Source organism: Callionymus lyra, chromosome 19, assembly GCF_982586985.1.
Source record: "Callionymus lyra chromosome 19, fCalLyr1.hap1.1, whole genome shotgun sequence".
Lineage (NCBI taxonomy): Eukaryota > Metazoa > Chordata > Actinopteri > Syngnathiformes > Callionymidae > Callionymus > Callionymus lyra.
In genome coordinates, this window is record NC_141836.1 from 18,771,817 (window position 1) to 18,798,437 (window position 26,621).

The following is a 26,621-nucleotide window of genomic DNA, read 5'->3' on the forward strand; positions in this document are numbered from 1 at the left end:
CTCATTGAGTTGTTCCATTCCGCTGCTTACATTTTATTTATTTATTTTTTGTTCCCTTTTAAATAGAAAACGACATTATGTTACTACCATTATATATTGGTTTAGTGGCCCTTATTTGGGGTTATTTATAATTTTTTATGTTATTATTTTAGTTTGTTATTCCTTTCATCATTATATTATTGTTTTTTTTTATTATTATTGTTTTTAATACGCGTACTGTATGTCCTAATGTGCGTATTTACTGCTAAAACAACTCAAATGTACTCCAATGAGGAAAGAATAAAGAAATATAAATCAATCACAAAATTGTCTAAAAAGCCCATCATAGACATAAACGTATCAATTCAAACTTGTATTACCTTCTTTATCTGTCAATGATCCACTTATTCCAGTTCCTTATAGCTCTTTATCAGGGAGAAGCCAGAAACTAATTTCTGTTTCTGGCCAGTCATGTCACAAATGTCATCAATAAAAACTTCTTTTTTTCCACGACAGAGCTGAACACACACACTTTAACAGTCAAATGTTGTGTATTGAATATACAAATTAAATACACACAGGATTCAACCAATCAAAACAGATGAAGGCCAGATTTGCAAGACACGGTTTCTTGCAGTTATATCACAGACAGCAAATTACATGGCTAAAATACCTGTGCAGGAGCCAGGGTCTCGGGCTTACAAATGCTCAACTCTTTAAAGTACAAACAATACTGTTCCTGACAAACAGCCATTCTCTTAATAATCTTGTTGTTTGTAATTGTTTCCCGAAAATACAAAGCAAATCACTGAGTCAATCGTTCAAAGTCAATTAATCAAATGTCAAGACTCTGATCGTATCCTTCCATGTCTTTGTCAAATAAAACCATTGTTGATGACGGTCCTGCAAGCTTCTTTTTCAGCTCCTTATTCTCTCTCTTAAGCTTTTTGTTCTGAAATTCATATTTAAAAAAAATAAGGGAAAATGCATATTTACTTTGATGTATGAACCAGATTTATTGACTGACCTCGTATCTGAGTCCCTCCACTATCAGATCTTGTCCTCTGCTCTGATTCTCTTGCTCTTTGGATGCTGTGAACGCATCGCCAATGACTGAGACTAAGATTGGAGACTGAAAAATTAATAAAAAAAAGTAACAAAGATTAGAATTACTGGAGCAAGTTTAACACAAGAATGACAAGGATTTTCCTTATCATTATAAAACTTACAATTCTATTCACAACGTTCACAACCTATGTTTCTCAGATAACAGATAGGAAAAAACAATGTCCTTAATTTAGACAACCGCAACTTACTTATTGTAAATACAACAATCTTCAATGTATCTAAACTAAGTAAACACAAGACTGTTCTGAAGCAGAAAAATACTCACAAACGTTTTGCTCCGGAACAAGTAACAGTGGAAGATGTCTGCTGCCTGGTGTTTGGCCACGAAGCCGAAGACTTCAGGTGAGGATGGCAGGACGCCGCAGAAGGAGACGTTAGTGAGTGGACATGTGTAAAGCAGGTACTGAGGGACAGAAAATGAGTTTAGGAAACACACAAACACGAACTGATGCTAATGATTCTTACCTTTGTTTTGTTTTCTAAAATGTTGATGCCATTTAATGACAGCGTTAGGTTGACTTTTGTCTTCTTTGATGCTTTTTCAGACGAGTATTTATCAGGAGTCTGGAGTTTAACACACATGTTGCCACCGATTGGTTAATCCTTGTACTCTATTGTATTAACATTTACAGTGAAAAGAAAAATTGTGATGTATAATTAAGAGATAACTTATAATCCTTATAACTAAAGATTACCTGAAGGCTCTGAGCCGCCTCATCCAGAACTGTCAACCCATCAGGTCGGACCACCTGCACTCTGCCCAGGAACTAAAAGGTTTTACCAACATGAGAAGGTTTGATTTTCAATTCTCAGATAATCTCAAACTTTGACCTTACCTTAACACAAAATGAAATTTCCTTGTCGTTGCTTGTAGCTTCATCCATGACTAATGCCTACAGTGACAGAGAACAGAAACTCACCTGTCAATGAAACCAAAAGAAAAGAATGATCTGCTCCTTACGGAGAGAAGAGTGTAAAGTCTGCCACAGTCAATGATCCACTCATTTCAGTTCCTTATTGCTCTTTATCAGAGAGAAGCCGGAAAGTCATTGCCGTTTCTGAGTAAAAACTTTTTTTCCCCATGACGTCGCTCATCACACACACACTTTAACAGTCAAATTTTGTGTATTGAATATACAAATTAAATACACACAAGATTCAACCAATCAAAATAGATGAAGGCCAGATATGACTCCTGGACCTTTTTGACATGTTAATTGTTATTGCTCGAATGCCCTCTGGTGGTTTAATTTATTGGAACAGCTGAAGAAAACTTAGGGATCGAGTCAATGATGTCTGTCATAGTGTGGCACGTTAGTTTTAATTCTGTTCCTCGGCAGAATACTTTTTTTTACGACTTTCAGTCACGACAAAAGAAAAGTTTAATGAATTACTCATCCTCCAAACGGGCCTCTCATTCACCACAAGAGGACGCTAACTTACCATTTTATAAGTAAGTAAGTAAGTAAGTAATTTGTATTTATATAGCGCTTTTAACAGCTCAGTTAAGCTTTCAGACAATAAAGAACCCTTCTTGTTAAAGGTGTCAACAGCCAAAAGTTTTAATACTGTATTTAATCGACGAAAATGTATTTGCTACGTACTTTACAATCGAAAAATAAAAACAACGTACTAACAAAAAAGAAAAAAACGACAGTTTCCTCTTATACGGTGGTACATTTAGATATAACAGATCCTATCTAGCAAATCATATCAATTGTGAGATAGGTGACAATTTATGTCCCTGACTCTTGCAGGGATTTGGGTGGTCACTTGCGGTAATGATAGTAGGTAAGTAACTAACTAATTAGTATTTATAGTTAAACAATCAAAAAATACCCAATAAAATACAAACTTAAAGGTCAAGACAACACAGAGATAAACACAATAAAAAGAAGATACAATTCTAATTTACTCATTTTATTCTCACACTCAGGTCAACTAAGGGTTGGGAACATTTTCATCCACAACATGACCAAGAAATTCAGATTGTGACAACATAGCCTGTCAAAAACCATCTCCAGTCTTTGTAGTCCAAGTAGCACAGCAAGCTCAGGTATTTCTGATCTCCAAAAATGTTTGTCATCATTCGCATGAAACTACCTGGACTGTTGCAGAGTCCTTGTGGTAGCCGGTTGTACTCATACAGGCCCATTGGAGTTGTACATCCAGAGTACTTCTTGTCATCTTCATGCAGTGGCATGTTGTAAAAGCTAGAACTCAAATCCATTGTACTGAATAGACAATTCCCACCAAGTGCAGCCAAGCAATCTGCCTGTTGAGGAAGAGGATGTGCATCCTTTGTCGTCCTCTTGTTCAACCACCTAATATCTGTACATATGCAAAGATTCCCATTCTTCTTCCACACCAGCACAAGGGGTGACTTATACTCGCTTGTAGACTTTCTTATTATCTCTTTTTCTTCCGTCTCATAAAGCACCTGTCTCAGTTTTTAGGTACTGACAAGGGGAACGCTCTTGTATGGCAATCTGATGGGACGTCAGACAAAGAGATGCGATGAACAAAATCCTTTGTCTCGCCACAGTCAATGTGGTGACGTGAGAAGATGTCTTAATACTTGACAACAAGATCTGTTAATCTCATGTGCTACCTGGTGACCCAGAAATGTTGCCAGGTAGTAGGCCCCAAATAAGGTACTCCTGCTCAGGCTCGAGAAGAGTGGCTGAGGTTCACCTGACCGTTCCGACCTTATCAAGAACAGTGTCAGCATTCTATGGGTTCAAACCTGACAGCATTGACAAAAAATACAAAAATACTACTACAAAACTACGGAACATGGACTAGCAACAGTCTTCCAGTAAGACTCACACAATTTAGACTTGTGAAGAATGTACCTGATGACATTCGCCCGATTATCCATTCATCATTCTGTCCAGAAACAACCAGTGTGGGAACCAACAACTGACGGCCATAAAACTCAATTTCAACTTCGATAACATATGCTCTGAGGTCTGTGGATCCGAATCTGTTGATGGTTCTTTGTTCAGAACCAGAGGAGAGAAATCGTTCAAGGATGTTGCTCCTAAACTTTGGAATGATCATCCTGTCCCTCTGAGCTTGATGGATCTACTGACTGGAGTCATGGACTGTGGGAGGAAACCGGAGTGCCCGGAGTAAACCCACGCACCACGGGGAGAACATACAAACTCCACAAAGAAAGGTCACAAGTTGGCTTGGCCTTGAAGCAAACCAACAACCTTCTTTCTGGAGGCCACCGTCCGCCCCTTTAAATGAAAAAATGTCACGAAAATAAAATCACTTACTTAAATACAAATTCACAAATAAATACAAAAATAGAATACAAACAAAATACAGAAACTAACAACATGAATAAAATACATCCGTTAATTAAATAACATTTAAACTGTTAAAATTAAAGTTTTGTGCAAAAAGAAACAAACTGATGAGTAAATTAAAGGTCCAAGATAAATTTGAGTGACACTGAAATCATTGCATTAGTTTCCCTCGGTTATTGGTGTTCCCCTTTAATATCCATCGTCATGTGACGCGTCGATTCTTCTGATCGCCGTGCTTGCGTCACGTGACGCGGCGGCGCGCCTCCTTGCACCTCCTCCTGTACCGCCACCCGTCTCCTCTCCGGGCGTTCATGCCAAGATCATCGTATCCTCCAGTCGACGTGAACCATGCACGAAAGAGCGGACCCTCGACGCTCGATGTGGTGATGGGGTCGTGAGATGACCGGCGGCGCGGACACGGCTCCGATGGTGCAGGTAAGACGCACGCTCGTCCGCGGGTGTCATTGTGCACGCAGATGTTGACACGACCCAGAGCAGCACTGCGGAAGTTCGGTGTTTGTTTTTGAGCGATCGATGAGCCTTTTGGGTTTGTTTTGGTGCAGCTCGTGCTGATGCTGCAGATGGTACTGATGCTGCGAGCTCCTCTTTTTTTTTCATCTTCTGGTTTGAAGAAGGTTCCAGAGCCTTTACGGCTTCCTGGAAGGAAGAGAGTGGCATCCATGTTTGAAGCAGTCGTGACAGTTTCCTGGCGCAGCAGTTTGACCTTGCAGCATCTTTGCTTCTGTGCAAATGGCAACTCACTTTTTTTAGTACAACACTAACATTAGATCAATTCTACTCTCCGTGATGCGTTCACTTGCAATTTTGTCGGAGGTCAATAGAAACTTCAGCGTCTGTGACGCACTGTGCGTCTTTTCTACTCCCTTGACTTTTCCTTACAATAGCTTTTTACAATGGCAAATTTTGCTGACTCAAAGACTAGTAATAACAGACGACCTGAGCGTCTGTTGTGATAGAAATCCACTATCCACTTATTGTGTGTGTCACCTTCTACCATCTTCAGGGCCGCCACACATCCGTTCATGACATCACACTAAAACCTTGTATTTGTCAGATGTATGAGGCAGAAACACAAGTGTGACTCTCAGAGAGAAGTGCAAAACCTCAGTCACTCATTCAAGTCAAGTTCTTTTATTGTCAAAAATGCATAAATTGTGGTCCTCTCTGACCCACGATGCAAAACATGAATACAGTTGAAAGGACTGAACAAGAGACATTAAACACTTAAAACAATTAAAGACTTAAACAGACGTTAATTAAGACATTTAAGGAACTAAATATTCAACAAACTTAAATAATCAACGAATAAACAGAATATAAACAAAAAACAAAGTTAAGGCACAGGTAGTTCAAGGTGAGATTGAAGGTAGGACAGGGAGGGAGTTGAGTCTCCTGACAGCCTGAAGTGAAATTCACAGTAATGTGAATGCTGCACACAATGTTTCCTCGGATAAGGATATCTCATAAAAGTTTAATTTAAGAGCTGACATCTATACATTTTCATGTTTTCTTGACAACAACCACTCAAGGTTTTACATTAATAGCTATGACATTGTACTGACAGAAACACCTTCCATTATTCTTTTCTTTCTCTGAGTTACAGGATAAACACGGGACTTAATACTTGACTGATATTGTAATAACTACAGGTTAAGAAGGAAACAGGTGGTTGAAAACTGGACAGTGCACAGACGGTGTGTCAAACAAAACTGAAACCTTTAATGACCTTTAGTGGTCTAAGTTAGGGGGCTAGCTAACAGAAACACCATTTTTCAAGCACCAAACACTAAACAAATCTGGGTTCAGTTGGATTACTCTTTGGATGAGAACTTCAAAAAACATTTCATGTTTCAGAAGGATGTCCTGTGGACATTGTTTCAGCACAACAGACAGCTCCTCTGTCGCTTGTGCCTCGCAGCCTGTTGGCCCTGAAGCACATCTCACGTTCCACACAATGCTGGAATAATGGTCGCCATGGTAACATGATAGTCGCAGCATGTGTTTTTTTCCCTTCTACTTGAAGTAATTGCTGTCTGAATCTCAACCGTGCATCTGCAAATATCAACAGGAGTAGAGACAAATAAAAGAGAAATGTCTCCTCCAAAATAAACATTAATCTATAGTATTAATTCATCATCATGTTCGAGTAGTTAAGTCATTATAATTTATGAGAATAAACTTGTTTATATGAACTTTTAAAACACCAATCAATGATGACGTGACTTTAAAAAGCAACCAAGTTCAATCTCATCTCAATTCTTGTCCCCACCAATAGAAGTTATGACAACAACGTTAATATTTTCACCGGAGAGAGATTTGAAGAGAATAAAAATATCCCTTCTGGCTCAGCACTCTTTGCCTCAAATATACAATACTTTTTGAAAGAAAAGGGAGGGGTTTGTTTCTGAATGTTTCATCCACTCATTTGTAAATTTAAGCGTAGTGTTGGCCTCAAGCCATCACAATCATCTTGAGAACATTAGTAGACTAATGGAAGCTGCTGACTGTGTGGCTTGAATAATCCTGGAGCAAGAGCAGGAGACTGCAGCCCATATATATATCATTTCAAACCAGCAGGAGGGAAAATAATCCTCACGTCAAAAATAGAAAACAGAGTGTAAGCTGATGCGGTGCTGAGTAGGCTAACCTGAGTGAGCTCCTGCCCTGATGTTGTCGTATGACAAATGTTGTTTCCCTCCTACATAATGAACTAAATATTGATGACGAACATATAATCATTTAACTACAAAACATGCAAAATTCAGTTTGACCCGACTCAATAGTTTCAGTTTCTTATCGGCTTAAGTGACCTTGTATCACGTCCAACACCCATTGCACCACTGTCCGGCATAGATGTGGTGAACTCTCACCCGTGATTGGCTGTCCTGCTTCTACCGTTCCGTCAGCACTGACGCTGCACACGTGTTACCTCAGAGATGATGCAGACTTCAGCTGGAGATGGTTACGTAACATAGCTGACTGCATAAATCCTGCATGGGGTTGCTGGCATCTAGTGAGATGCTGCAGGCAGGTGAAGGACAGGAGCGCTCCGGTGACACGATGGCTGTCATAGGAGACAAAAGATGGCTGATAAATCACTTGGATCCCAATCTTCAAAATAATGATGGTCGTCAGCTTGGAGATCTTCTAAGCTAGTATTCTTATTCGTACTCTCCTTTAAAACAGGAAGTGAAATAACAATAGAAGAATGGGAAGATATATGCAAAACAAAAGTACAACAACATCTATGATCTGTAGGGAATTTGGTTGGAATATGAGGCCTTTTGTCTTTTTTTTTTTACTCCTTAAATAAAAAGATCAGGTGATACATGTAGAAAGAAAAGTTTTTTGGCAATGTACAAAAATAACTAGGAGTCAAAGAACTATTGGAACTATTCTTTGATATTCGGTACCAAACACATTAAAAACAATGTCCATGGGAATAACAAGTGATTGTTTTAATTAATGAGATCTGTATCTAACGAAAATAATCATGGTTGCATGTAAAAAAGCTGTAATAAGACACTGGTATGAAGCAGTTTCTGTCTTGCATTCTTAGATAAACATTATAAGGGAAATCAATTATTGATTAGTGTTTGTTTGTTTTATCTCATCTCTCCGTTTAAGTGTCGGGTAAAGACTTAACATTTGTAAAATGTGAAAGAAATCTAATAAAAAGAAAATTATTAAAAAAAATGTTATAAAATAATTTCCTTAGAACGGAACAAAACATCAATCGACTAGATAGAGTCGGCTTAATTTCCCTGTTCTATTACAACGTTCAACATGAAAATCCATCCGAAAGGCGTTAATCTCTTTAAAAACATCTTAAATGTCAGAACTCTGATGATGTAATTATGATTGACCGATGAACTCTCATTGCTTTGTTAGCATATGTGAGACAACAGTACATCTCTCAGCGTGTGTGTGTGTGTGTGTGTGTGTGTGTGTGTGTGTGTGTGTGTGTGTGTGTGTGTGTGTGTGTGTGTGTGTGTGTGTGTGTGTGTGTGTGTGTGTGTGTGTGTGTGTGTGTGTGTGTGTGTAGGCTCTCGCTGCTGAGATGAGGAACAAGAAGAAAAAGTGAGAAAAGATCACAGTTCCATTGGGCCTCATGTCGGCTCCTGCCCCAGCCAATCGGAGGTCGGCTTCAGGCTCTCGCCGGTAAGTAGCATTATCAATAACAAAAAATAACAATACTAATGTCTTTTCATTCGAACATTCTGACTGTAATCAGGTGTGTGATGATCCACTGCGCAGGTGTGTTTCCATCTCTTTTTATGGTCTTTCCCTCTCAGATTCAACCCTCTCAGGGCGTTGCAGCCAAAACGACGCCTGCAGCAAATACTGGGGTCCTCTCCCGTCCCCGCGCCCAAGCAGGCGTCTGGGTCGGGAACGGATGCTACGGCACCAGTAGGGGCCCCGGTGCCTGCGGCGCCTGCGTGAGACACTTTGGTTTTAGCACCAGAGACGCATGCGACAGTGCAGCATGTACTGTAGCCACCAGAGAGGCTTGTAGCAGAGTCACAATTATTCATCCGTTCAGAACAATGGAGAGTAAAACTGATCTATCTACTGATCGACAACTGTCCTGATAACAACGTAGAGGCTGCGTACGAGGCTTTTGTGTCTTTAGTGGCTACATGTACATGAACAGCTAATGCACAGCGGTGATCCAGGTGATCACTGGAGAGAGAGAGAAGCACGTAAGCGAGTTCCCGGCATTGTCATAAAGTTGCAATCCGGGTTAATTGAGTGGCATCAGAAGCTTTTAATGTACTTTTGGCAGTCGCTCAGTAGGCAGCACGTCATGGCTCGGACAATGGATGAGGTCTCGTCTGAACCTTCACACTGTGTCTTCTGTTTGTGGAGGCTTATCCAACCCGTCCAGCACATTTAGTTCAACAAATCACGTGTTGCTGCTTTTTTGAGCTGACACCTGATTTGTTAACTCATGTATTCTTAACTGGTTGTAACAAATCACCTGCACGATCCTTTTCTGGATGGGTTTCAGAACCCCTGGCTTATGATCTTCATAGCAGACTCTGTTCTGGGCGTCACTGCCTGGCAACACACAACCATTGCTACCATGCTACTTTTATCAGATGCTGATTGTATGTTTCTTTACCAATTATGCTGGTTGAAAGTTAAACTCTGGTCACTCATTATTTTTTAGTAATAAACAATAATGAAGTACAACTAAAGTAAGTGGTAATGATCGAGGAAACATGGGAAGATCTAGATATTATCTCGTAATTAAACTCTTATGAGCTATTTTTCTATACATCATTATATTTCTTCAAACAAAGTTTGTGCCTAAAATTCAAACAACTGAATAAAACAAGCTGATATAAATCATGTTAACACATTTTGGTTTAATACTTTTTCTGACTTAGCACCAACTAGTAGCATATGAAGGACAATCAAATTCGATTCCATGAAACATCTGTATGGTGGCATTGAGCTGCAAACAGTCCAGTGAATGGCCTCTGATTTATGTGTCATGTTAAAATGTTGAGTTAGTGTTTGTCTTTTTGCTTTTCAAAGTCTTTCAGACCAAATGAAATCCTCTAAAAAGAGAAAGCGGAAATATGTTGCTCACACAATGTTGACATCATTGAAAAACCCTCAACAGCACAATACACACCTACGAAAAGGCTTTTTCCCAGTAAACAACTACTAGAGGGTGTAAAAGGAAAAGCCAGCAGGGATCAGGAAGCAGCTGCTGAAGGTTGAGGAAGTGTCTGGTATTTTATAATTTGACAATGGAAGGAACAAATACAACAAACACATGAACTCCTGAAAAAGTTCAATTACATTTACTCTTGTCATCCCTTTGAAATCTTAGCATTAGAATTCAAAGTCAAGCTTCTTTATAACAAATTATCAATGACTTCCTGTTCATGTTTACGTTCAAACTCCCTTTTATGTCCAAAGCACTTCTCACCACCATAGCTTTTAGTCGCCTCTCTTGGGCTCCATCCACTTCCAAGTGCTTGTTCATATTTTGCATCAGCAGCTCATGATTTCAATGTATCCTGAGTGATCTAACTCTACTTGTTTTCTCTGTCAGGTTTGACTATTGCAGATTCATAGAGCTAGACTATGTTCCCATGGAGACGGGAGGCATGGTTTCTATGCGGCCCACTAAAGGCTATCCATCCACTAAGTCACCAACTAAAGGATACTCTGCCACTAAGTCCCCAAGTCGTTCCACAGTCCCCGCTTCAACCCCTCGCTTTCGGTATTATTGTTCGTCTCTAAATACTTTTTTTCCACGGCATGTGAAAAAATTTTTGTGCCATGGATAATTCAGATTATGTTTTCAATCTTTGTCTTTAATTTTTTTTTTTAAATCCAAATGTTTCATTTCTCATGTGAGAACCACAGATCGACTTGACTTGATTGAGTTTTCCAGGAACACATGATACAAAAACAGAGTTTTGATGAGAAATTATAACTGGTTCTCACTTTCATGCAGACGAGCTCCTGCTGCTCCAAGCAACAGAGATCCTTTCGGAAACACAACACACAGCATCAGCAGCAGTTCAGGCTCTTGTAAAGGAAGTGACTGCAGCCCCACCAAAGGGTACAAACTCTATCCACTGTTGTTTTTGTGTTATTAGATGAGTTATGAAGACAAACAATAAAATGTAAAATCTGTTAGACTTCCAAAGCAGTTAGCTTTTTTTTTAAAAAAAGGGGTATCTTTATTAGTTTAAAAAAGTGTGTATTTACCTTACAGGAATTGGATATTGCCTTTTCAGTGTTTGGTACTGGGCGATACATCTTAATTATTTTTTTGTATTTTACTCATTGACTTACTTGCTGGAACTGCGTTGGCCCCATGGTCATGAATTTGACACGTGTGCCATAGAAGGCCAATGAATTCCAAATGATATGAGAGTACAGAGTTCAGAAGAAAAATACATTTTGACCTTGTCTTGTGTGTTTGGGTTCTAGACGTCCCCAAAAGCACACGTCATGCACCGACAACCATGGAATCCGCCCACCTCCCCCGGAACAGTACCTCACACCCCTGCAGCAGAAAGAGGTGTGTATCCGACACCTGCGAGCAAAATTGAAAGAGACTATCCACACACTGCAAGACAGGTGAGATATTTATGTCTTATTTTTTAACACGACAACCCCCTAACACAAGTGTACAATATTTCTGTATTTTTGCTTCAGGGACTCGGAGATAGATGAGCTGCGAGGTCGACTATGTAGGATGCAGGAGGACTGGTTTGAGGAGGAGTGCAACCGTGTGGAGGCCCAGCTGGCCCTGAAGGAAGCCCGTCAGGAAATCCAGCAACTCAAACTAGCAGTCGACACCGTGAGGGACAGGCTCAGTGATGCCGGGGGTCTGAGCGGAGACATCGGGGTCCAGCGGTACTTTCACGACATCAACACTCAGAACCACAAGCTGGAGAATCTGTTGCTCAACATGGAATTAGCTCAGGCAGGGCTAGCCAAAGAAGCGGAGGGCATTCCAGGTTTTAGGACCCGTGTCGGGGGATCGGCACCGGCATCCGTATCAGGAGAAAGTCCAGGAGGAATACCTAAACCCGTGGATGGATGCGGTGGGTCTTGTTCTTGCGATGCCTCTCCAGCCCGCTCACTGACACGGAGCTCAACCTACACCAAATTAAGCGAAAAGGTGACAGACAGGAATGGCAACGGCTCAGACTTCCGTAGTCTGTCGGCTGCAGGCACGCAGGACAGTGGCTTCGGGTGCTGCGGCGACGTCAGCATCCCAAGCCGTGCCGACCTGCTCCTGGAGGCCGCCTTTCTCTCGGAGGAAACGGCGTCTTTGCTCAACTCCTACACGCAAACGTTCGCTCACTCTCTGCCCAACTCCCTGTCTCACACCTACTCCCACACTCTCCCCAAATCGTTCCCCCACAACATGTCGACATCTGTACCTCACTCTACCTACGAGAAGCTCTGCACATCTGACCGTCTTGCACCCTTCAGGTGTGGCCTGGGAGGAGGGGGCTGTATGAGTCACCCTTGTCTGTCTCACCATCACCTGTACCTACACCCTCTGAGGGAGGCCGGGATTCAAACGGAGAGCTGTCCAATCCCGGCGACCACTGGCTACCCTTCTGACCTGGACACCATTGCAGAGCAACGCACCTTTCACTCCAAGGCGTGCAGCCCCACGTCCACCTGGCTGTCCGACGAAGGGGATGAGCTGGACTCCATCACCACCACCACCTCTTTGACCACGGCTACGGTCATGAGCACGGCCACCGAGCCCATCCCGGTGTCTAAAACCCCTCTGGTCTCGCCGATGCCTCGCTCTGCCACGGTGGCTTGTTCCTTGGTGAGTCCAAGGAGTGACGGGGTGACGGTGAAAGAAGTGGATGAAAGTGTAGTCGGCGTGGAAACGAAGATAAGTGTGATGGAGGAAGGTCAGCATTCGCAGGGGGGGTCAGATGGGGGTTTGGTCGAAACTCAAATAGCACCCGTGGATCAGGAACATTTAGAAGAGGCGATAACTGAAACTCAGACTCAACTTCAGACTTTAAATTTCACTGATGGTCCTGAGGAATGCGTTGCTAGCCTAACGGATATTATCCAGGTTGAAGAATCATTGGACTCAATCCAGGTTAATGAGTTGAGTCCTGATCAGCCACACACCTCCCAACCCACGAGGTCTACATCCAGTGATGAGATTGCGGGCGTCATTGTCGTGGCGGTGCAGGATATTGATGATGAAGACATAGATGACGAAGAGCAAAGGGAAGCATCAGGAAGTATTGAAGAGTTCTCGGAAGGTAGTGGCCCTGTTGAAAGAAGCTACTGGAGTCGTCATTTCTTGGTGGATCTTCTCGCGGTGGCCATCCCAGTTGTGCCCACAGTGGCATGGTTGTGCCGGGGTCCGGCCGGGCAGGGTCAGCCAATGTATCATATAGGGTCACTGCTGCGGGGCTGTTGCTCTGTAGCACTGCACTCACTGCGCAGAGGAGGTGGGCTACGACATTACCCTGCGGGTGGGGGAGACGGAGGATCGATCATATGATTGGAGGATTTAAATATCTTTCATGCAAAGATTAATTTCAGAACAATTCAACGTGCAAGAACCAGGAGCTAGTAAGGTTGTGTCTGACTTGTGCTGCTCCCTCTCATCCTTGCTGCTTCCTGCAACACCTCTGTCCTATAAAATAGACTCAAAGGTTAACTAATTTGTTGATTTAAGTGTCTCTTAAATTGATCTCTGGCCTCTATTGTACTGATCAGTATGTGTCTGTTTGTTATTCACATTAGAAAATGCACTTGAGCGCCGCCCACTGAAAAACTTCAGTTTTTCTGGATAGGAAATCTTTATCATAACGCTCACTCCTGCTGTGATTAGTGAAGCATCGAGGTTTGTCACCGCGCGTCATCAATCCCGGAAGTCTCCACCTCTAAAGGACTCGTTTTATAAACAAAGCAAGGCGTGATTACAGCTGGTTCAGAGTGACCTCTCATTTGCCATTACTTCAGACAGGAGAGAACTTCATTAAGTAATAACTTCAAAATGATCTTGTAGATGAAGTCATGTGAGTAAGTCAGGAGAATTGGAGTTTGGAATGAGTTACCCTTTAAAGGAATTCACTAGCGATTTAAAAAAGTGCTGGACTGACCGGTCACGTTTTTCAAAAAATACTTCACTAGATTCAATTCAAAAAAATATTAAGCACTTTTATCTTGTCAATGTTATTGAACAAATTTTGGATTATTGTGACGGAAATAGAAAAAAAAGAGAAAACATATTTGGATTCCTAGTTACACATATGTAGTATTTCTTCGAATTCTAAAGAGCCTTTAAAGATGTGCATGAACACTAACCCATGGTGAAATTACAACCCCTGGTGGTGTTTCTTGGAAACTACTTTTCAAGAAAACTCATCTAAAACGAATCACCTTGTAATTGCACAGGTTTTAATGTTTTCGCTGTTTAGTGCATATTTGATAAAATGGTTGTTTTCAATACGACTTGGTGGAATCATACTGTTATTCTAATAAATCTTTTCACTTCCAAAAATGTGTAACAATCAAAATTAGCTTTCACCCTCAAAATAGTCTGTTTTAATCATGAGACCCAAACTGAAGAATTTCTTTGGATTCACTGAGCGAATCTGAATGACGTCGTTGTTGCTGTAAATGTTTTTCCAACTGAGCTTCTGTGTCACTCAGTGTGTTTCCGGCCTGGACTGTATCAATCACATGAATGATTTGTTTAGCTGACGAACTACCCAAAGCCTTGGTCATATAAGTGACTCATCCAAATGTGAATGTTTCTGTAGTTGTGTGTGTATTATGGCTCCTGAAGCGAGACACCTGCAATTGTAACATTTTCCAACCTACATCCAGCAGAACACAGAAGGATGATTTTACATTGTTTTTAGAGTTGATCTTTTTTGCACTAGCGTTCACTTTATGACTATAGAAGCAATTACTTGAAAGTTAAGATTGTTTGGTATACTAATTTTAGTAACCTTACTTTTTCTCAGCAAGGAGAAATTCCTTTCCATATTCTTTCTCATGATTACTTGTGTGTTACATTTATCCCTGGCAGTTGATAATATAGGGATATTAGTTGATATTATATGAACATTTTTCATTGTGTACATCATGTATTATGAGATCTATTGGTCCTTGATAAAGAATGAATCTACTAAAGAGCAAAAACCAAACCTGGAATGTTTAAACTTCATTCTTTTTTGTTTATTTATAAATAAAACTACACAATCAAAGTGGTTTGTCAGGTGGATTACAGGTAAATGTAAAGACGAGTGGTGCGCTTCATTGAATGAATGCCTTGGGAGACACCAGTGAGTCTCTTCTGTAAATAGTTACTGCCATGCTTTAAGTCATCTCACCATCAGCGGACTATCCCAGCTGTTTACGGTGAACTTGCTGTTAAGCCATATGAGGGAAGTGGGTGAGGATGAGGAAGGCTGCCTCTTCATCCCCTCTCTCTAATTGTAAATGTTGGACACAGGGAAAAATGCTCTAAACGTCAAGTTTGGGGGGAGGTTCATGTGTGTTAAGAGGAGATTTGTTTTATTCCTTGTACAGTTTATTTTTTTAAACTTGTACTGGTTATTTTTTTAAATATACCTTCTAAAATGTCATTGGATTAAAATATGATTTTGTGCGATAAAGTAATCTTCAATTGAGGTTCATACATACAAATTTAAAAGTAAAGTTTTTATCTTTGTTTTTCAATGCGATGTTTACCTTTTTAAAATGATTTGCCTTCTAAATTATAGACCTTCTTTACAGCAGCAGTATGTAAGATTAGAGCTGGAGATATCCAATTGTTACATTTTAAGCCTTCATTAAAAGAGAGTTAAAAAAAACGTATATATTATTACGTAATGCTGCTTTAACATTGAGAACTAATTAAAGATTTGTAATAAATGAGTGTATTTAGGCTTTCATACAACATAACCATGCAGTCCAAATCAATCATTAATGAATTGTTTGTTTGTTTTTTTAATAATTTGTGACATTTATACATGTGAACCCCCTGCTAGATCTTGAGGTGTAATCACCTAATGCTAAATATTTATTGGGGATGAGAGAGGGTAGGGGTGTTTGTCAATAGAATGTTTTCTGTCATATCTTTTGTTCTTGTCTTGTGTCTGATAACGTGTCATAGCTAAATATAAATATTAGATATGTAACAGAAGCTATAGCCCTTGAACATCTGATCAACCTTAATCGCCTTGTGTAGAAATATGTGATATCTAATGTAGATCTAGATGACGCAGGTGTCAATGAACTAACTTTTCATGCCAAAAGTGTGTGCATTCATCTTGGTTCACACTCCCACCCCACTGTAACACCAGACCATGAGCCCCTGATATTAAACAGCATGGAGGAAAAAAGTGTGTTTGTCTTAATTGATAAGATAAGATATACCTTAATTCTTTCCGTAGAAGCTCATCAAACAACAAATAACAAACACATATATAGATACACACTACACATTGGAAGTAATAATAATAAACAATAATAACTATTGTAAAACATGTATATGATAAATGATAAATGAACAATAAACATTAGTACACAAAGTGATACATAAAAAATACTGTAGATATAACAATAGTGTGCGTTGTACAGTAACGTTTCTGGACATAATGTGTGTTCATTTAAGTGAGTTGAACCATGACATTAAACTTCATTGCCTTTTTTAGTCATGATTCAAAACTAAACTTTTCATCCATTGATGTTCAATTTTTTTCGAGAAAAAAACATATACTTCAATTCTGTCAGGGATTTTCTCCCGGACAATCGGAAGGAGAACAGAGACAAAGGTTAAAATAACAAACAGAGTCAGAATCCAGATTTACCACCAGTAAGGAGTGGAGGCGCTTCTCACGGCTCGTCCCAAACCATTGATGTACCTCTCTCCTTGCTGGCTTTTTATTCCATAGCTCAGATGATGACACACTTGAATACAAACAGCTTGTTCATTTGATGCTGGACGCAGCCAGCAAAAACTGTTTTTCTGTATGAATCAGTGAGCGAGGCATAACAGCCTGCATGGGCAGACCAACTTGCATATCTTGGTGAGGTCACTGTATCTTAATGAACAAACTGAAATTTCTCGAGAAACGAAACTCTAACTGGACACATTCCTTCAAGCTCATTGTGAGCCGCAGCAAGCATGACTACATATTTATTGTGATAAGACTATAAAAGCAACATCAATTCTTTAACAAATTCATACTCGTCTGTTTACCATAACTTCTTTCTTTTTTTTATTACCCTAATAAATAACCCATTGATAACCGGATCTCTTTCACAAGGAGCGGCCTGACCTAGAAAGGCAACAGCACACATCATAGTTGAATAAAAATGTAATGCAACAACTACAAAATAAACACTGAAATACAAGAGTACGACTTGACAAACACAAAGAGTAAGTAAGTAAGTCATTTTTATTTGAATAGCGCTTTTCCAGACCAGGGTCACAAAGCGCTTAAACAATCAAAACAATATTCAATAAAGTATATACTTCAGAAGATCAAGATAAAACTGATAACACAACAGGAGTTCCAGAAAAGCAAGGAAAAGCCTGAACAAATAAAAAAGTCTTAAGATGTTTCTTAAAGAGCAGGAGTTTTGGTCACAGTAGTATTTAAAAAAAAATAGTCCACTGTTCTGTGGATCTTTTAAGATGGAGCAGGAAGCGTAATAAAAGCCGTGAAATCTAAGCTTTCTAAGTTCAGTTTGAAAAGTATTCCAAGAAGATAATGGCAGACTACTAAAACAAATGTCCTGCTCAGATTTAATGTTCAATAATTAAGCATAACACATTATCAGTTAGGTGTACACAATCTTTATTTATCCTCTACTTTATTACTGCTTATTACTACTTTATATATATATCTCTCTATATATAGAGAGATATATATGTATCGAATAATAATATCAGCAAAAATCATGTTCTACCGCATTTATTTGTTTTGTAAACGACGGGAAGTAGCGTGACGTAATGGTTCATGTGACCACGACGGGGCGTGGCTTCATGTTTTGATTGACGTGTGTGGCGAGAATAGAAGTCCAGCCGTGAGTGACATCACTTACCAGAATTCCCCTTTCGACGACAACGCAAATACAACATTTCATACAACTTCGCGTTGTCAATCGCAAAAGAAGGTTATTTTTTTTCTAATCGCCCATCAAAACAATTCAAGGTAAGACTGCTCGTGTCAGCTAGCTTCGCTAACATTTCCATCCTCTTCGCTCGGCTAACAGTCCTAAAGCTAACATTTAGATCGTATAGCAAACCGCTAGGTTCGATGTCTTCGAACAGAAAGTGTAATAAGCCTCGTTTATTTGTTGAATATCGATATATTTCACTGAACTATGGCTTATTTTAGGTACTGCGTTTGTTTTTATGAGCATCCGTTAGCAGTCGGCTATCTTCTTCCGTGTGCGTATAGTTGCTCGTCATTGGCTCTTCGCTTTGATATGAAACATAAATGTGGTTATATAAGAAATACTTATTATATTAATCCACATTGTCCCACAAAAGAGTTGTTTTTGAGATCCACTTCTTTGGATGACATTATTATAAGGTGGATTCACGGCGTGTTTGTGTCTGAATATGTTTATATCGAAAATTATATCATAATAAGATGCATATTTATCGTTATAATGTTGGAAAAACAAATCCGGAACCACCCTTTCTGTTTTAGAGAAATGCTCTTAAGAGGAACACATTTGTGACTAATCGATTGCTAGCTGGAAATGGAAATCACCTACTTATCTAGATGAAGACGAGAGTACACCTTTTAAAACTTTAAAATAAATGTATTACATGTTTATAAACCAAGTATTATAATGTGTCTACAGGTCACGAGTTATCCTTCTGTGGAGTTTAATAGCCTTATTTTATGGATTTACACCCGAATAACGAACCATTACGTTTGTTCCATGTCATAATTATGTAACTAAATATAAACTATTTATTTTCACTAGTGACTCATGTTTGTGTGAGAAAAGAAGCATCTCCGGTGCTGGCTTTTATCACCGGACGTGACCATAAAGTGGAAAACACTATTATAACAATATTAGGTGAAAAGCAGCTGGAAAAAAAGGAACAATGAAGAGCTTGTCTGAGAGTATCGGGGAACTTGAAGTGTAGAATATAGCAGTGGCTTGACTGTGGTCAGAGTTGAGTGTTTTTCCCTTTCTAATACATCATTCCAACAGATCCCAGTCCAGGAAATATGTTTTCCCGATCCAGACTTGGTTTTTAGTTTGCGTGATAATAATCTTTAACCAATTTTATCTTATTTTGTATATAAACAATGGAAAATGTAGCTTATTATTATTAGCAGAGATCATGATGGATCTACTATTGAGTCTTAATAAATACTTAAAGTTATGTGTGAGGTTAATGTTATGTTATTAATGTAAGATGTCAAGCTTTTAGCAATAGCCCCTCATGCTAAGCCTAACAAGTACGTCCATGAAAAAATAATTCAAAGGTTAATTCGATGAAACATCAAGCAAAGATTCATTATTTACTTAGTTAAAAAGATTGAGGGAGGTGGTTCCTCATCAGGGATTTGCCTCTAGTTTGCTTAGGCAACAGGGATCATTTGTGCCGACATTTCCCAATGCCTCTGAAGACAGTCTCAGTGTTTTTTGTTTCTTAGGACGGTTTTTGTGAATGTTTTTTTATGGTATGACTCAACTGGGTCCGAGTGTGTTGCCAACTTTTGTGCTGATGCTTGTGTTCTTTTATAGGATGTCTCTGTACCCGTCACTCGAAGACCTCAAGGTTGATAGGGTCATGAAGGTAGGACATAAATCATTGTGATTCATATTTATATAATTGTCATCCCTATTATTTTATAGTTTTATTATCTGTTTAGTTCGATACTGATCTTGCCTTTTTTTCAGAATCAGAAACATATTTCCAGTTTTGTTAATGCAGCATAGGAGCTTTTTACTTTAGGAGCAGTTTATGTTAACTTTATTTACTTAATTTATTTACTTTAATTTATTTATTGGTTATTATCAAGAAAACCATGGAGCAAGATGGTCTTTCATTTCTTTCCATGACTAATAAAAACACAACACAAACATTGGCCTCACCACAATAAAATCCCCGTTTTATTCCTTTTAAAATGTCTATCACAAACCGGTTATTCAATGTTTCAGGCCCAGGCCCAGTTTGCCCAGACCACCACCACCACCACCATGCCGGCCATCACAGAGGGAACCTATCAGCCGCAGCCATCCGTCACCACCATGTCTGGAGCTGGTAAGGCTTGTGTTTGCTTGATGGGAATTTAGAGAAGTGTGTAGAAATGAAAAGACGAACAATTTGTCACGCATTCTATTCTGTCGAAATGTTCGATAGTCACATGTTTATTTCTATCTGCTGTTGTTTATCACTAAAACAAAGTCGAAGAAGGAAAGCGCTCAAAAAAAATGTTGGCTCACAAGTTTCATTAGTGAGGGCCACGAAAACACTTCTAATATAAAAAAAACTTTTATAGGACAATTATTGTGTTGGTATCAAGAGTAAAGTATTAATTATCCCAATTCAAAATTGTGATTAAAAACATTGTGGAGAAGTTCCACAAATAATGTGGACATAATCCAACGAAAAAAGGAGCATAATTTTGGCGTCATTGGACTGAATTAAACGTCAGACTCCGCTTTAGAATGTCTCCCGCATTCTTTCATACTATTGACTGCTCCTGCTGGGTTTCAAACTCTTCACAGTCTTTTGGGTTTTGTTTGTACCTCGATTGAGTTGCATGTGAATCGCCATGGAGACTGCTCTGGCAGTTCTCCTGGTATGACTGGAGAAAGAGAGGAGGAGTCGTTGGCTGAACTAAGAGTGAAGGGGGGTGCTTAATAAAAACAGGCGGGGGGGGGTCAATGGTTGACCATTTTGACCACCCACTATATAGTTGAATTCTGTTTGTGCTCAGATCACCCCCTATGTTCCTTAATAACAATGCAAAATATTGTGCTGATGGAGGTGTTCTGTGGGTGAAGAGAAGTAATATCAGCGCAATGACCTCAGCTCTGTGGTTATTTTCATGTTTGCGTAGGAGCTGAGTCTGAAACCATAACATGTGAGGTAAAGAGTGATTATGTCAAGGTCATGGGATTTTCAAAGCAGAATTGAGTTCGGTAACCATGATCTTAATTAGAATGAATCGCTGGTTCAATACCATTAGTTAAATGTTCTTGTTATAAAATAAACCTTACGTTTATCAAGTATTTTATAAACAGAGCCATACTACGCTGGGGTCCAATATTTAACGCCCTCTGTAAGGAGGATAAGCATTCTTTTAGTCTGCACTATGGCTCCTCCCACTGGAGACTTCTGAAAGCTGCCACCAGCCTAAAAAAAATTGCAATAGGAATGAGTTGAACCAAAGGATTTACCCGTTTAAAGTACTTGTATCTACAGTGGGATGGCTTAGTGCGACAACATTCCTGGCACGTGCTCTGACCTGCCTGCTGCTCTACTGTGGGAACATTAGTCCTGCATAACATGATCATAAGACTCTGACACTTTGACATTGGAATTAAAATTGATTCCCTGGCCCTTTTTTTTTCTTTCTGTCTCTATAACACGTCCCACTTCAGCTCTGTACCCGAACCTGGAGGATCTAGGCGAGTACATGGGGTTGAGCCTCAACAGTGATGAAGTCCAAAAGAACCTGGCCCTGGTGCCCATCGGTGAAAACGTGAGCATAGATCTTCTTAACCAAATGTTACCTTTATTTGTCGCCTACTAAATGGCCAGTTCTCCAAATCCCTTTCTAGCAAGTGGCTTTGCACTCCAGCTCAGGCGTCGGGGGGATGATAAGGCCTGTGACCGGGACCGACGTCGGCATCGTGAGGGCAGAGATCCGCCAAGGGCTTCGGGAGATAATACTGTGCAAGGACCAGGACAAGAAGGTCGGACTCCGGCTGCGAGCCATCGACAATGTGAGTCGGCGTCAAACCTTCTACATCTTGAGTTATTGCATCGGACAGAGACGCCCGCTTTATACTGATGATGACTCCGGTTGTGCAGAAGCAGGACATCTTGACGCGTTATATTTTAGAATATAAATGTTTTCTCTCTTTGTTTCTTTATCTTTTCATGAGTTGACAGAATACTTGACGTCATCTGTGAGAATATGATTTCATTAAAAGCTCTTCTGCCTTTTAGGGAGTTTTCGTGCAGCTTGTTCAGGCCAACTCGCCTGCTGCCTTGGCCGGGCTGCGATTTGGTGACCAAGTCCTCCAGATCAACGGGCAGAACTGTGCTGGCTGGAGCGTGGACAAGGCCCACAAGGCCCTGAAGGTGGCATCAGAGACCCGTATTGAGCTGGTGGTCCGAGACAGGTGAGACTCAGAAACGTCGTACACTGAAACGATGGTGGGTTGAGCGAAAGAGTCAATAAAGTTAAAGGGTTAGTTCACCCAAAATTCAAACTTCACTCATTTTCTACTTGCACTAATGGTTGGGATTTTTTTTTTCCATTTTAGAGTTGTAGCCAAAAATGTAAATCCATTTTAATGAAGTGACTGGCATCCAGGGAGGAACTTGTATTGAAGCCTCGATGACAAGAATTGTACTGGAAAAACTTAAACAAATCTTTTTTTTTTGTACTGCATCAATATTGAAAAAACATTTTTGTTTGCTTATGTCATAGTTATTTACAATTAATCGGGTTTTAATTTACAACTAGCAAATATTCAGTGTTTGTTCGTTTTTGTGTTGCAATTTAACTTGGCTTGTACTACAATATATATCCTTGTTCCTAGAGTATCGCAGTATCGCAATATACTGTACCGTTTTATGAATCTGTATCATATCTGTATCTAAAAAACACAACCCTCATATAGATTTTTCGGTGTGTGTGTGTAGGCCATTTGAGCGCACTGTCACCATGCATAAAGACAGCGCCGGCCACGTGGGCTTCATCTACAAGTCTGGGAAAGTCACATCGTTGGTCAAGGATGGATCTGCTGCCCGTAACGGCGTCCTCACTGACCACTACATCTGTGAGATCAACGGACAAAATGTCGTCGGCCTCAAGGTTTGATGTTTGTTGTACATCATGAAATGTTTCAGGCAGTAAAAAGTGTTGTTTTGTTTTCAGGACTCTCAGATTAAGGACATCCTGACCACATCCCCGACCGCTATGACCATCACCATCATGCCCAAGTTCATCTATGAACATATGATCAAGAGGTAAACAAAACTTTCTTAGAAAATATGAACAATAACAATAACAAAATGTTCTTTACGGATTCATTGTTTTAAGCATGTATGGCAGTATCATGCTTCAACAATGCTCTGATCTTCTATTCAACTGTTGTTTTTGCTTCAGAATGTCTTCTGGACTGCTGCGTTCAGCCATGGACCACTCTGTCCCCGAAGTGTGAGAAACATGAGAGCAGGAGAGTCGGATCTGTCTCCATAGCAACCGTCTTTTGCATCACAATCATAGTGGACGCCTTTGATATGTCACATATTTTTAAAAATGCCTTCTTTTCTAAGTATGTTTTCATTATCCTCGTTTCTTCCATCTCGCTGTTGCATCCAGTCCTTTCAACATGATCACCGTTTTATTTTTAAGAGCAAGTCAGTATGTTATGCCACCACGAGCCAAGAGCTTCCTCCTCATTGTTTAGAAAACAAATTTGTTAAATCCTGTAAAAAGATGAGCCGCAGAATCTTCATAGGCCTCTTGTTGATTAGTTTTTTTTTTAGTTTGGCCAGTAAGTATATATTAGAAGTTGGATGTTTTCTTTACTTTATCCATGTTTGTCAGTAGTAAAAGCAGCTCCAGAACTTGGTGTTTTTAACAGTAGGTGGCGATGTGTCATTGTTCTGCATTTTGTGCAGTGGTTGGATGGGACTGTGAAGTCAGCCACACATTCCATTGAAGGGTTGTAGGTGAGATGTCGGTCTGCCATTACAGTGATGTCTTTTATTTAGTCAGGTCTTTTAAAATGCTGGAGGAACAGATTGGACCGGATGTGCGAAGCTGACCCACTAAGTGCACTTTCCACTTCCTTTTTTTTTTATATAAAGGTTGTCTTTCCTGCAGCCATTTCAGTTGTTCGTTCTGGTCTCTGTGGTGCCTCATGTTTATCTATCTATCTATGTGGTTTCCTCTGTAAGATGCTGGTAAGAATTATGCTGAAGCTCAAGATGCTGGTAAGAATAATGCTGAAGCTCAACTTGCAGCCTGTTTTATAGCCATTCTGTGACACTTTCATCCCCATTTTTTCGGCCCCTGAAGAGCACAAGGAGACGCCCCGGCAGTCTCAGAGATTTGTGATGTAAAGTTTATCCAGTTACAGCTGATCCTCCCTACATGCATGTGTTCTTAAAATATTTCAAAGTATGCAATCCGGTAAAATAATCATTCTGTACAAATGCTTCAAAAGTTTATATACGAATGTAACCAAGATAATATTGTAAAACGAATAAACGTCTTTTTGTTCACACTAATAACTTGTGTAAAATGATTGTGTGCGATTGGACTTTCTAATTATGACTTGAATTTTGTAGTACATAGCTTAATATAACACTTGTATTTGTAAGTATATACTTTTATAATGCAAAACGAAAAAATATTGAGTGTTTGAAATGACATTTACATTGGATTGGCAACATATTGATCAAACGGGACTAGTGTAACTAATACAGACCAAGTTTAAGTTTGTACGAACAGTGGATGGTCATTGATCTGTCAGTCCAGGGTTTCTCTAAAATAAAATAAAGTTTTCACTGTTGGCTATTTAGCGTCAATGTCTATTACAACCCTGCCCTCTAGTGGCCATTACGTGAATCGCAAGGAGATTTGCGTGTATGTTTTTGCAGATTTTGGGCTACGATTGTATAAAAATGCACTTGTAAATGGAGAATACGTGTAATTGCTGATCCACAGGTAAATGTAATTTCAACATTTTGCGTTTGATGAATGAAAATCCAGGCGTGCATGGGTTTTTGATGATTATAAGTAAGTAAGTAAGTAATATTTATTTATATAGCGCTTTTCGAGACCAGGGTCACAAAGCGCTTAAACAATCAAAACAATACTCAAAAAAGTACATACTTTAAAGATCAAGATAATACTGAGAACAACACAGGAGTTCGAGAAATTCAAGGAAAAGCCTGAACAAATAGAAACGTCTTAAGATGTTTCTTAAAGGATTCAGTAGACTCCATCAAGCGCAAAGAGAGAGGAAGATCGTTCCAAAGCTTAGGAGCAACAGCCTGAAAAGATTTCTCTCCTCTGGTCCTGAGCCGTGTGCGTGGAACCATAAGTAGATTCTGATCCACAGACCTCAGAGCCCGAGCTGGGGTGTAAGGCTGGATCAGATCAGTGATGTAAGGAGGAGCCTGACCATGAATAGCTCTGAAAGTAAGAACCAGAATTTTAAAGTTGATCCTGAAAGAAACTGGAAGCCAGTGAAGAGTTTTAAGGATCGGAGAAATGTGAGTTCTTCTACTTGAACGGGTCAGAATTCTCGCTGCAGAGTTCTGAATCAACTGCAGACGAGACAGCTCCTTCTTGTTAAGACATGAAAACAAACTATTACAATAGTCCAGACGAGAAGAAACAAACGCATGGATTACAAGCTCCAGATCATGTTCCGACAACATTTTCCTAAGTTTAGAGATTTTTCTCAGTTGAAGGAAACAGTTTCTGGTCAGTTTTCTGCAATGTCGAACAAGAGACATGTCTTTATCAAATACATGTTAAATTATGATAAATAAATGAACTAATAAGAAAGGGGCTCTCTTTCAATATACTAAATGTCATATGGCTCCATACGTTTTTGTTTTGCAAATTAAAATGAGATATTTACAAATACCCATGGTTGAGGGTCCGAGTGTCCCAAGCCACCAGCAGAGGGAGTCGGAGAGAAGCAACAGAACATCCTCGAGCTTTTCGATTTTTAGTATTCTAGTTCCATTATAATGATAACGCAGTTTTTAATCCGTGCCCAAACATCGTGAGTGACTCCAGTCGTTTGATTCATTTAAAATATTTACTGCTGACATTGTTTTTGTCCAGGAATATTTCGTCATCATGAACCAAACACACGTTCCTGAGGTGCTTCACGTGTCAGATGAAGACAGAATTGCATCCTATATAAGGTGTTTGTCCTTCAAAATAAAACATCTTGAGTCGCTAGTGAACGGACAACCCGAGCCTAAAACTGAACAGAAACGTGATATAAAAGAGGTAAAAACAAGCTAAATCAGTCACACATGTCAACTAAAATAGACGTACATTTCCAGCATCTGATGACATTACAGTAAATATTAAATGTATAAATCCTGAGTTTAACTAAAAGCATGCTTAAAATGGGGATCCCTAGTGGGAGGAGGCCAAAGGGCAGACCCAGGGCACCCTCTAAAATAAAATAAAAAAAATTCAAAGGTTAATTAAAGTGCTGCATGTTTAAACATTCATAAAAACATGTTTTTTTTCTGAAAAAAAAAATGATTCAGTTTTTTAATATATTTGAACAATTTCATATGATGACCTTTAAACTTGCCACCCTGTCACACTTTACATTTTTGTTAAAAAAAAAAGAATGCATAGTTGAAAAAGCTATCTTAAACGAGTACTGTTTGATCAAACTCTAGAGGAAACTCATCCTATCACACCATCTTAT

The 26,621-nt window shown here is 39.6% G+C and overlaps 3 protein-coding genes across 4 annotated transcripts; 2 read left to right on the forward strand and 1 right to left on the reverse strand.

Moving 5' to 3' along the window:
* Positions 1–577: 577 nt before the first annotated feature.
* LOC148059824 (PTB domain-containing engulfment adapter protein 1) lies at positions 578–2,027 on the reverse strand. Its single transcript, XM_087781832.1, has 6 exons — positions 1,944–2,027; positions 1,803–1,874; positions 1,573–1,671; positions 1,373–1,510; positions 1,007–1,111; positions 578–931 (listed from the first exon to the last, which is right to left on the reverse strand). The coding sequence occupies exons 1-6, from the start codon at positions 1,989–1,991 to the stop codon at positions 815–817; spliced, it is 579 nt and encodes a 192-aa protein (XP_087637958.1). The 5' UTR covers positions 1,992–2,027; the 3' UTR covers positions 578–814.
* A 2,688-nt stretch (positions 2,028–4,715) lies between these two features.
* Positions 4,716–16,327, forward strand: snphb (syntaphilin b). 2 transcript variants are annotated; one of them, XM_087781901.1, is made up of 7 exons: positions 4,716–4,859; positions 8,491–8,606; positions 8,741–8,884; positions 10,516–10,686; positions 10,924–11,031; positions 11,406–11,555; positions 11,634–16,327. In XM_087781901.1, exons 2-7 carry the CDS (start codon positions 8,557–8,559, stop codon positions 13,468–13,470), a joined length of 2,460 nt encoding a protein of 819 aa, XP_087638027.1. In that variant the 5' UTR covers positions 4,716–4,859; positions 8,491–8,556; the 3' UTR covers positions 13,471–16,327. The 2 variants fall into 2 exon arrangements, with proteins under 2 accessions (XP_087638027.1, XP_087638028.1); XM_087781902.1 differs by lacking the exon at positions 8,741–8,884.
* A 1,656-nt stretch (positions 16,328–17,983) lies between these two features.
* On the forward strand, positions 17,984–24,444 carry sdcbp2 (syndecan binding protein (syntenin) 2). The gene is made up of 9 exons (XM_087781432.1): positions 17,984–18,145; positions 19,707–19,758; positions 20,124–20,226; positions 21,573–21,673; positions 21,753–21,917; positions 22,144–22,319; positions 22,846–23,017; positions 23,081–23,172; positions 23,312–24,444. Exons 2-9 carry the CDS (start codon positions 19,708–19,710, stop codon positions 23,364–23,366), a joined length of 915 nt encoding a protein of 304 aa, XP_087637558.1. The 5' UTR covers positions 17,984–18,145; position 19,707; the 3' UTR covers positions 23,367–24,444.
* The last annotated feature ends 2,177 nt before the right edge of the window (positions 24,445–26,621 follow it).

What these genes read in the sequence shown, in the direction of transcription:
- LOC148059824 (XM_087781832.1), bottom strand. Translation starts at nt 1,991, where the DNA reads ATGGATGAAGCTACAAGCAACGACAAGGAAATTTCATTTTGTGTTAAG. An exon ending in AGGCGGCTCAGAGCCTTCAG is followed by an intron (nt 1,672 to 1,802) that starts GTAATCTTTAGT and finishes GTTAAACTCCAG; the next exon opens with ACTCCTGATAAATACTCGTC. An exon ending in TTTTAGAAAACAAAACAAAG is followed by an intron (nt 1,511 to 1,572) that starts GTAAGAATCATT and finishes TCTGTCCCTCAG; the next exon opens with TACCTGCTTTACACATGTCC.
- snphb (XM_087781901.1), top strand. Translation starts at nt 8,557, where the DNA reads ATGTCGGCTCCTGCCCCAGCCAATCGGAGGTCGGCTTCAGGCTCTCGC. An exon ending in GCTTCAACCCCTCGCTTTCG is followed by an intron (nt 10,687 to 10,923) that starts GTATTATTGTTC and finishes ACTTTCATGCAG; the next exon opens with ACGAGCTCCTGCTGCTCCAA. An exon ending in ATCCACACACTGCAAGACAG is followed by an intron (nt 11,556 to 11,633) that starts GTGAGATATTTA and finishes TTTTTGCTTCAG; the next exon opens with GGACTCGGAGATAGATGAGC.
- sdcbp2 (XM_087781432.1), top strand. Translation starts at nt 19,708, where the DNA reads ATGTCTCTGTACCCGTCACTCGAAGACCTCAAGGTTGATAGGGTCATG. An exon ending in AGGTTGATAGGGTCATGAAG is followed by an intron (nt 19,759 to 20,123) that starts GTAGGACATAAA and finishes TCAATGTTTCAG; the next exon opens with GCCCAGGCCCAGTTTGCCCA. An exon ending in TGGTGCCCATCGGTGAAAAC is followed by an intron (nt 21,674 to 21,752) that starts GTGAGCATAGAT and finishes ATCCCTTTCTAG; the next exon opens with CAAGTGGCTTTGCACTCCAG.